We start from the raw sequence: 11,438 nt of genomic DNA, 5'->3' as shown, positions 1-11,438 counted from the left end.
AAATTTAAACTTTTCGGTTGTCTTTAGTGCTTCCATCTGCTTGGGATATTTACTTTGATTCCCTAGACAATCAAAAGCAGCAATTTGGGTTACGGATTAAACAGCACACTAACTTTACTTGGAATTAACACTCTGACATTTAGAATGGAGGGTATTTGAAAAACTGATCGTCCATACACATCGTGCAATATATATGATTTTGAGGACAGGAAAATAAGATTATCAAGAGACATTTCTGTATTTTTTTTCTTTTTTTTCTTCTTTTTTTTCCCTTCTTTTTTTTATTCTTTTTGCAATATTGTCTATTATTTTCTAATCTGGAGACATTTGAAGAGGCAAGTTCCAATTGGGAAGATGTCTAACACTTTACAAAATATTTGGACTGTGATTTGCATTGTTGGATTCTTCTGGCATTTCACCAATGGAAGCTTTGTGAAGAATCACCTCCGATCAAGTTTTATTCAGAGGAAGCTAAGCGGAAGAGAGAAGCGTGAGATGCAGAAGGAGATCCTCTCCATACTGGGGCTACCTGGGAGACCCAGACCCGCAAGCGGTGGTCAGTTCCCATCTTCAGCACCTCTGTTCATGCTGGACCTCTACCATGCTATGTGCAGCGAGGAAGAGGAGGATGGAGCACAAGGAGTATCGCGAGCACTCTTTACCACTTTAAGCACCCAAAGCCCTCCCTTGGGAGCAGTAATCAGTGAAGCTGACACCGTCATGAGTTTTGTGAATATGGGTAAGATGTAAATTTTTGTTTTTCTATCCAAAACTAAATATTTCAGTGGGCATAGTCATTCTGCTAAAATTTCTGTTTTTAATATGAGTTTTTACCTGAGATTTTGGGGATAGAGAGGGGGGCTCCTTTGTGCTATAATGCATAATAAACATATTTGGAACAGTTTCTTTTAATTAATTTTACCATGCATTTTCTATATATATATATATATATATATATATATATACTTTTTTTTTTTTTACAAGAACGAGGGTTCTTCCTGATTCTTTCTTCGGTACAACTATCAAAGTGCAGTTAAAGGAAACCGACACAAAGAGAGATATGTAGACTTCCACTACTAAACTCCTTCTGAAATTGCAACCTACTTGTTTCTTACTTTCAGGTTTTCTCTGTCACTGATCTGGATTTAACTAGGCATTAAAATCAGTGAATTCAGAACTTCTGCAAACTAGATCTAGGTTAGTGACTCAGAAACAATCAGTGCCAATGAATCAGCCAGTCAATGAGCATTTTCCAGAACAGAGGTCAACATTGACAGCTGCCATATATCTCTCACAACTGGTTTATTTTACATGTATTTGTGGTATCATTCATCCCTACAGAAGAGTTCCATGCAGGAAACCAAAGCTTGCCTGTAGCAAGCTTGAAGACACATTGGTAAGTACTGTACCACCGGAAACAAATGTACAGTACTTTCCATACACTTTGGTGCTGTTTTTATAGTGTGCAGACATTCCTGCTGTGGCCATGATTTAGCTGATGTAGATGTGACTAATATACAGGGTTGAATTGATATTTCTTGCCCACCTAGGTTTTCTGTCCTGTGTTGCCCCCTTTTATTCCAGTCAACTGAATAGAGTTTAGAGGCTGGAAATAAGTTAGTTTGCCCATTCTGGGACAGTACAGCTTGATCCTACATATGAAATAATAGGAAAAACTGTCAGTTTATTATTTTGTTAATTGGATTCCAATGGATGTACAAATCTATAGTGTGTGGACTATGAGTACAGTACTTTAAGAACTGTTATAACTATGCAGGGACATCAACAGTAGGGACCCAGTCAGGTTGTACTTTTGGGTAGGATTGCAGTCTGCAGCTTTCTATAGTACGAGAGAATGTGTAAAACAGCAGAGACGTATGGGTGGGTATGTGCCTCCTTCTCTGCCAGTCCTGCTGCCCTAGGCAATGACCTATGTGGAAATATCCTAATATAGGTGTTTTTCCCCAGCATATTATAGCCTATTCAAAGCAAACAGTTAACATTAGGTAAGGTTGTTTAATTTAGCATATAGCTATAAAAGACACTATAATCTATGGCTTCTAGGAACTGTATAAAGTTAAAAATACCCAATAAAGGCCATACACTGATGTGTTTGGTATAAAAAACAGCAAACAATGGTAACATTAATTAGAACAAATAATATATTTTTTTCAATATGACTATCAGCTGATGATTAATTAATATTTATTGAAGTAAAAAACAGGTCAAATTTTCATATAGTGTTAAAATGTGCGGGTACCAAATTTGAAAAGAGTAATACAATTTCTGGACAATATTAAAGGAGAAGTTTGGGTTTACTAAAAATAATATACGTATTCACTTCAATGCTGCAGCCATAAGAGTGACACTGCAGCTGTCCCACATCAGCATTAAGACCAAGAGCTGAGCAATCACATGGCCGCTGATCATCAGCTCTCGGTCTGCTTGCAGTAACTGCCAGTCACTGCTCTCCGTTCAGCTCTTTAAGCACTCATTGGAGTGCTAGACTGGGGAGGGGACAGGTGCAGCTCGCTTTGGTTGTCAGCCACACACTAAAAGGCAGAGCCAGCTATCAGGCAGTTGGGTAGATACCAACAATATTGTCAGGATCCTACCCAAGCCTGGCACAACTCTTCCCCTCTATCAGCTGACTCAAGGTCAAAGGAGTGCAATAGTAAATGTTCATATTTTACCCTAAAGAAAAATACAGCCAAGAAAAGGTCTTTTAGGCATAGCTTGATTACAATTTTATTTTTAGCATGAGCAGAATGTAATTTTTGGTAATGAAAAAAGTTATTGAGTTTTTCTTCAAAGGTCTAAACTCACTTGGGTATGATTGGGTAATAAAAAATTTAATACAGTTTCCCCTTATTTAGTAAGTGAATATACACTTTGCAAAAGTGACTAGCCTTTAGTAAATAAACCCTATTGCGCTATAAATTATGTATTTGCATTATACCAGTTTGCTTGCTGTTTTCTTTTTTTTTTTTTTAAATCTGGTAATAGCAAAATACGTATAGAAGTAGAGGTAAAATAGATGTTTATTGGGTTTTTTTAACCCACAACACAGAAGATATCACGTTGATTGACCTGAAGTGCCGGTTCACACTTATGCGCTTGCGCTTGCAATGCGAATTTGCAGTGCGAGTTTCCCTTGTGTTTTTCAATAGTACCAGCGTGATTGTAATAAAAATTTTATTGCGTTGATTATGTTAATTAAGCTCAGGAGGGGTGGAGCTGAGGGGAAAATCAAACAAAAAATAAGAATTCGCACATAAGAATTCGCACATATCTGAACTGATTATGCGAGTCCAGACCGATTTACATTGATGTCTATGGAGACTAAATTCGCAACGCAACGCTGTAAACTCGCACAAGACCCTTTTTATCATCGCATCACATTCGCATCTGGATCGCAACGCATAGATGTGAATGAGCGTCACGAATTCAATGAATTTTGTAAATGCATGCGATTGGAGACTATTTAGAACGCATCGCATTCGCAGTACAAGCGCATAAGTGTGAACCGGCACGAAAAGTGTATGATTTTGGATTTTTCTGTGCCTAAAGTTACTTCATTTTGTTTTTTAATTACTATTTGCATGTTTATATTATTTGCTTTAATGACATACTGTTCATATATGAATTTATACTTTTTTAAAACAATGTATACCCATTTTAGTATAATTATAATTGCTTTATACTGTACAGTATAAGGTTTCTTTTTCTTGATGAGCAGATAAAGGGGCAGTTAAAACAATGCGGCAATGTAGTACAAACATCTCCCTGCAGTGTAAAATTGTCTTGTAGTTAGGAAATGCTGGACAGCTCTACTCAAATTGTCAGAAACAAAACCTAGTGTTCAATGTCTAAAGTAAGGTCTAAAGATAAAAAGTAGTATCTAAAAATAAAAAGGTATACGTGAAAATATGTAAGCTGTCACTATTGAGCTTTTAAAAATGCCAGTTATCTGCATGCTGATTAGCAGTTTTAAAGTCACTCAGACTTTTTAATTAATGCTTGTTTCAGAGACTCAGAAACTACTGAAACAGGAACAGCCAGGGAACTGGTATTTTATGAAGGAATTGCAGCCTCCATATTAATAAAAGGACAAGACTTCCTAAACTCCGGAATTGCAAGAAAAAAAAAAAATTACCCTTGCAGTGGGGTCCTGTATACTGCAAGGGTAAATGCTTGTGATGTATAGTGGGTCGTGGAAAAGGCAGAATTATTGACTTTATTCCCCATTCCAGCAGGGTTGGCGCCATCCTTTTCTCCCAAAGCTCGAGGCTGCAATGCAGATCCCTCTGCGTTATCACATACAATGCAGGGCTATTACAGTGCAGGGCAAACATGTGATTGTGTTCACATGTGGCTTTGAGAGAGTGCTGCAAGGACCCGGTTGCACAGATAAAGGGAACCTATGGGAGCCAGGAATAAAGTATTACTAATCACTGTATCCCATAGACTGAAGGAACATTTACTCTTGCAGTATTGAGGGCCCAACTGCAATGGTATTTTTTTTTCCAGCCCGGAGTTCAGCTTTAAAGTGCCTGATGTATTAGCCCATGTAGTGTCTGTGGGGTTTTAGAGCCTATATCATAAGCTATGTAAAGGGCAAATTTGGTAATGTGTAATTAAAGGTAAAACATTTTTTTTGGATAGAGTGTTAGGAGGTTAGAACCCCAGTCAAGTTTTTATTGTTGTTTGTGTCCCTGTTCGAGAAATTTACTCCATCTAAATGTCACCCGGAAGAAAAGTAAAGGTATGTTCTTCTCATAGTGTGTCAAAACTGTCAGTGTGTGAGTGGGCACAGACACAACACAGTCCACATGACTCCTAATGATCTCAAATTATGGTGTCCAATCGAATCAATACATTTATAAATCCTTTCCAGTTTAACGGTTCTGAAAGAAATTATTTACCTTTAGCCCATATTTCTTTGTGCTCATTGAAGGACATTCATAACACAGTTGCATATCAAATCATGTGCAATTTGCCTGCAATTGATGGGTGAGGTTTTGCACGATCAAGTGACCAAATAATGACTGTATACCTATGTTCTCCTTTGTTCCACAACTGCAAGTACTTATTTAGAGTTAAATTCAGCATCTCAGCTTCCTCAGAACTTAGAAGTGCTACGGAGCATTTTTTAGACACATGCAGATACACAATATTGTCAAAAGTATTGGGCCTGCTTTTACACGCACATTAACTTTAATGGCATCCCAGTCTTAGTCCGTAGGGTTTATTATTGAGTTGGCCCACCCTTTGCAGCTATAACAGTTTCAACTCTACTGGGAAGGCTGCCCACAAGTTTTAGGAGTGTGTTTATGGAAATGTGGCGTGCTGACGTCACCACTTGATACCCGGAAGTCGGGCGGCGGTGTTTTCTAGATCCTGCCGATACAAACGCTGTTCGTTTACATACATGTGAGTGTTTTACCATTTAAAATAAATGTGCATCCATACATACTTCACTATGGTGGCTATTATTCTTTCATGACCATTGTTGGATTGTTGATTGCCCGGGTCTATATGCTGCGGTGTCTGTCATCTTGCTGGTCTGCTGGTCTGAGGGGAGTCATCCTGCTGGTCTGAGTGGAGTTGCCAAGGGTCCTGGTTTGAGCTGGTTGGATATACTCTCATGAGTGATATATGCCTGATTACAGCCATCATCTGGTAAGCGCATTAGCGTGATTTAATTCCCAGCACGGTGGAAAGAATATTATTTAGTGGTGGAGGATTCTGTCCTTGAACACTATTTATTCACCTTTGGACTTTTTATTTATTCCTTTATGGACTTTGTGTTTTACTGTTTTTATTGCATTAATCCGGAGTCATTTTTATTGATTTGTTGAATGCACTATTTTTTTGATTAGTCACCAATTTTTTGATTAGTCACCAATTTGATAAATTATTGCTATCTCTTAGAGATAATTTTCACTTTATTGTTTAATTACATATATAATTTGGCGCAGCTTTACCCCCTTTTTATTTGTTTATGGGAATGTTCAACCATTCTTACAAAATCACATTTGGGAAGTCAGGCACTGATGTTGGACGAGAAAGTATGAGCCCTAATTCACCCCAAAGGTGTGTCTATCGAGTTGAGGTGAGGACTCTGTGTAGGCCAGTCAACTTCCTCCACCCCAAACACGCTCATCCGTGTCTTTGTAGACCTTGCTTGGGGATCATGGTATGGGGTTGTTTTTAGGGGTTTGGCTTGGCCCCTTACTTCCATTGAAGGGAACTCTTAAGTTGTCAGCATACCAAGACATTTTGGACAATTTCATGCATCCAACTTTGTGGGAACAGTTTGGGGGTGGCCCCTTCCTGTTCCAACATGACTGCGCACCAGTGCATAGACATCTGTGCAAGAAGCCACACCTGAAGTCGCACTGACATACGGCTTTAAAAAGATGAAGTCACACACTTTTAAAGCTGCATTCAGTGTGAACGAGGGGTAACTGTCAAAAAGACAGTTTTGATAGATGTCCTAAATGTTAGCTGTGATCTGATGTACCAACGACCCTATATACTATATGTATGCAAAACAAACCACTAACCCAAATTCTTTTGGAAGTAACATTAGATTGAATCAACATTTATGTGATATACTGTGATTATATTAAATCCATCATCATTAATGGTTTGTTTTGCATTTTCAATACATGTTCGTATTGTCTTTTCTCCAGTTCTCATAAATTGGCTAAAAATGTAAATATTGCACGTTGCGTGCCAAAGGGAATTCCATATTTAATGTCACTTAGTTAGTTAATGTCAAGTTAGTTTGGGCAAGCTGTTTAGGAATTAAGAGTCACTGGATGTGCTGTAATAGACTGTAATAGCTGTAGCTACATGCAGTAAATTGTGCTTTATGGACTACTTCCCGTCTGCTGCTGAGTATGAAGTGAGTCAGGTTTAGTGCCCCTCCGCTATTCAGGAGAAGACTTGTACTGTATATTTATCATCAATGAATATAAGACTTTCTCTTATTCAAAACTTTACTGTATGTAGCTAACACTACCCAGTAGCAGCATTGTTCTGTAATGGAAATGATTTGGGCCACCTTGGCCCAAACAATTAAAGTGACATCAAACATGGAATTCTACTTTAAATTAATGTTATTAAAAGAAGCATAAGAAAAAATCAGTCACTCACTGCCATCATCCATATTGTATACAAAAAGGAAATTGGAAATATCGGCCTATACTGGCCAGACGAGTGCTTTTATACTTTTATTACAAAATTGCTTTAAAATTACATGTATATGTATTTTTAAGCAATTTTAAAATAAAAGTATTTTTTTACATACATTGTGCACTCCTTTTTGGTCAGTATAGTCCAACTTTTCCAATTTCCTTTTTTTGTTATAAAAATAATTAACATAAAGAATAAAAGCCTCCCGAAGTAACATACAGACAATAAAAACAGGGGCATATATGCAATGTTATATACAAGGTTTAATTTCTATGGGGGTTCCAGTCAAGAACTGCATTTTATAATTGAATGCACGCAGCTGCATTCAAAATCGAAAATACAGCAGTTGACATGTAAAAGACCGCATTTTACTTGCTTTGCTTGCAGTTCAAACACACCTTGACAGGACATGCAGAGACCAAAAAATGTATCGCAACACGTCATGTGCCATGTGTGCTGCTCATTTAAAGTCTATAGACTCTTGCTGACCTACATTTGACATTTGACAGGGAAACAATACCTGTCCTAAAACTAGCTATCCACGTCCTATAAAATATATATATATATATATATATATATATATATATATATATATATATATATATATATATATATATATATACACTGCTCAAAAAAAATTAAAGGATCACTATTTAATCAGAGAATATAATCAAGTAAACTCAACTCCTGGGATATTGATTTGGTCAGTTATGTAGCAGAGGGGGTTGTTAATCAGTTTCAGTTGTTTTGATGTTAATGAAATTAACAACAGGTGGACTAGATGGACAACACTGAGACAACCTCCAAGACAGGAATGATTTTACAGGTAAAGGCCACTGACATTTTTTCTCATCTTTTTCTGACTGTTTTCACTAGTTTTGCATTTGGCTAGGTTTAGTGTCACTACTGGTAGGATGAGGTGATACCTGGACCCTATAGAGGTTGCACAGGCAGTCCAACTCCTCCAGGATGGCAAATCATTAGATGCCATTGCCAGAAGGTTTGCTGTGTGTCCCAGTACAGTCTCAAGAGCATGGAGGAGATTCTAGGAGATTTCTAGGTAGTTACTCTAGGAGAGCTGGACAGGGCCGTAGAAGGTCCTTAACCCATCAGCAGGACCAGTATCTGCTCCTTTGTGCAAGGAGTAAGAGGGTGAGCACTGCCAAAGCCCTACAAAATGACCTCAAGCAGGCTACTGATGTGAATGTCTCTGACCAAACAATTAGAAACAGATTTCATGAGGGTGGCCTGAGGGCCTGATGTCCTCTAATGGGCCCTGTGCTCACTGCCCGGCACCGTGGAGCTCGACTGGCATTTGCCATTGAACACCAGAATTGGCAGGTCCGCCACTGGCCCCCTGTGCTTTTCACAGATGAGAGCAGGTTCATCCTGAGCACATGTGACAGACCTGAAAGGGTCTGGAGAAACCATGGAGAATGTTATGCTGCCTGTAACATCGATAAGCATGACCGGTTTGGTGGTGGGTCAGTGATGGTCTGGGGAGGCAAATCCATGGAGGGACGCACAGACCTCTACAGGCTAAACAATGGCACCCTGACTGCCATTAGGTATCGGGATGAAATCCTTTGACCCGTTGTTATACTCTACGCTGGTGCAGTGGGTCCTGGGTTCCTCCTGGTGCATGACAATGGCTGCCCTCATGTGGCGAGAGTATGCAGCCAGTTCCTAGAGGATGAAGAAATGAATACCATTGAATGGCTCCCTCGCTCGTCTGACCTAATCCAATAGAACACCTCTGGAAAATTATGTTTCAGTCCATCCGACGCCGCCAGGTTGCACCTCAGTCTGTTCAGGAGCTCAGTGATGCCCTGGTCCAGATCTGGGAGGAAATACCCCAGGACACCATCCATCGTCTCATTAGAAGCATGCTCCGACGTTGTCAGGCATGCATACAAGCACGTGGGGACCGTACAAACTACTGAATACCATTTTGAGTTGCTGCAATGAAATATCAGCAAAATGGACTAGCCTGCTGCAACATTTTTTCACTTTGATCTTCGGGGTGTCTTTGAATTCAGCCCTCTTTAGGGTGATAATTTTCATTTCCATCAAATGATGTGACATCCTTTCATTCCTAACACATTACCTAGTACATATCAGTATAGATATCCAGCGTGATATTTTTCCCCATTGAGATCTCATGTGTTTTCAAAATGTTCCTTTAATTTTTTTGAGCAGTGTTTATTAATATGCACAAACACATATGTTTTACCCAATTCCAACCTTTCTTTTCATTTTCATCCCTGCCTTATAACTGACCCCTTCATAAACTTTACATACAGTATCGCACAAAAGGGAGTACACCTTTTACATTTTTGCAAATATTTTATTATATCTTTTCATGTGACAACACTGAAGAAATTACACTTTACTACAATGTAAAGTAGTGAGTGTACAGCTTGTATAACTGTGTAAATTTGCTGTCCCCTCAAAATAACTGAACACACAGCCAATAATGTTTAAACCGCTGGCAACAAAAGTGAGTACACCCCTAAGTCAAAATGTCCACATTTGGCCCAATTAGCCATTTTCCCTCCCCAGTGTCATGTGACTCGTTAGTGTTACAAGGTCTCAGGTGTGAATGGGGAGAAGGTGTGTTAAATTTGGTGTTATCGCTCTCACTCTCTCATAATAGTCATTGGAAGTTCAATATGGCACCTCATGGCAAAGAATTCTCTGAGGATCTGAAAAAAGGATTGTTGCTCTACATAAAGATGGCCTAGGGTATAAGAAGATTGCCAAGACCCTGAAACTGAGCTGCAGCACGGTGGCCAAGACCATACAGCGGCTTAACAGGACAGGTTCCACTCAGAACAGGCCTCACCATGTTCAACCAAAGCAGCTGAGTGCACCTGCTCAGCTTCATATTCAGAGATTTTCTTTGGTAAATAGACATATGAGTGCTGCCAGCATTGCTGCAGAAGTTGAAAGGATGGTGGGGTCAGCCTGTCAGTGCTCAGACCATACGCCGCACACTGATCTGCATGGCTGTCATCCCAGAAGGAAGCCTCTTCTAAAGATGATGCACAAGAAAGTCTGCAGTTTGCTGAAGACAGGCAGACTAAGGACACGGATTACTGGAACCATGTCCTGTGGTCTGATGAGACCAAGATAAACTTATTTGGTTTAGATGGTGTCAAGTGTGTGTGGCGGCAACCAGGTGAGGAGTACAAAGACAAGTGTGTTTGCCTACAGTCAAGCATGATGGTGGGAGTCTCATGGTCTGGGGCTGCATGAGTACTGCTGGCACTGGGGAGCTACAGTTCATTGAGGGAACCATGACTGCCAACATGTACTGCAACATACTGAAACAGAGCAGGATCCTAAGCCTTTGGAGACTGGGCCACAGGGCAGTATTCCAGCAAGATAACGACCCCAAACACACCTCCAAGACAACCACTGCCTTGCTAAAGAAGCTGAGGGTAAAGGTGATGGACTGGCCAAGCATGTCTCCAGACCTAAACCCTATTGAGCATGTGTGAGGCATCCTCAAACGGAAGGTGGAGTAGCAAAGTGTAATTTCTTCAGTGTTGTTACATGAAAAGATATAATAATATATTTACAAAAATGTGAGGGGTGTACACACTTTTGTGAGATACTGTACTTATTTATTTAGGCTTCATTCATGATCCGAATCGTTGCAATTCTGCCTACGATTCCTCATAGTTGTACAACTCAAAACACGCGTTTGGGCGCCATTATCTCATAATGGCACCCCCAATGTGATGCAAATCTACCGCAATTGTCACGTAACAGGATTGCACGGTAATCATAGCAAACTGTGCCTTTCAAAATCATGTGAAGCTTGTCATCTGAAAAGCAGCAGAAGCTTCTTTTTGGGCAACAAAGGTTCATAGGGTAGCCCATGCAAGTAAATGGGCTGGCCCTATGTGACACGCAAAATCGCGTGCAAATTGCTTAACAATGTCCAGAGCAGGAGCGCTTGTTCTTGCTACGCAAAAGTGTGAATTAAGCCTTAGGAACAAATCACAAGCATTAACGCAATACACACATGTGTTGTGATGCAATTAATTTGGATGGTAATGAAGTCCCAATGCCCATGCGATGGAGCACAACCCAACACTGTTGTGATTCAGGAAAAAATCCTGCATGTAAATTTTTTGTCAATCTGTTTTGGTGCTTTTGAAGCTCATTCAAATTGAATGGTTGACTAATCACAGATTGGGGATGGCTGTCTAATCTTAGAATAGGAA

The 11,438-nt window shown here is 39.6% G+C and overlaps 1 protein-coding gene across 1 annotated transcript in view; it reads left to right on the top strand.

Annotated features, from left to right (window-relative positions):
* Nucleotides 1–293: 293 nt before the first annotated feature.
* Nucleotides 294–11,438, top strand: part of LOC309548458 (bone morphogenetic protein 8B-like) — a 93,582-nt gene continuing 82,437 nt past the window's right edge. The window contains exon 1 of the mRNA XM_082248403.1: nt 294–739. Within this exon, the coding sequence (XP_082104529.1) occupies nt 355–739 (385 nt within the window). The 5' untranslated portion in view covers nt 294–354. The remainder of the gene's footprint in view (nt 740–11,438) is intronic.

The sequence above is a fragment of the Pelophylax lessonae genome (assembly GCF_965119305.1).
Source record: "Pelophylax lessonae genome assembly, chromosome: 2".
In the NCBI taxonomy this organism is placed as follows: Eukaryota; Metazoa; Chordata; class Amphibia; order Anura; family Ranidae; genus Pelophylax; species Pelophylax lessonae.
The sequence above is the reverse complement of the archived record's forward strand: the minus strand, read 5'-3'. Positions and strand labels throughout refer to the sequence as shown.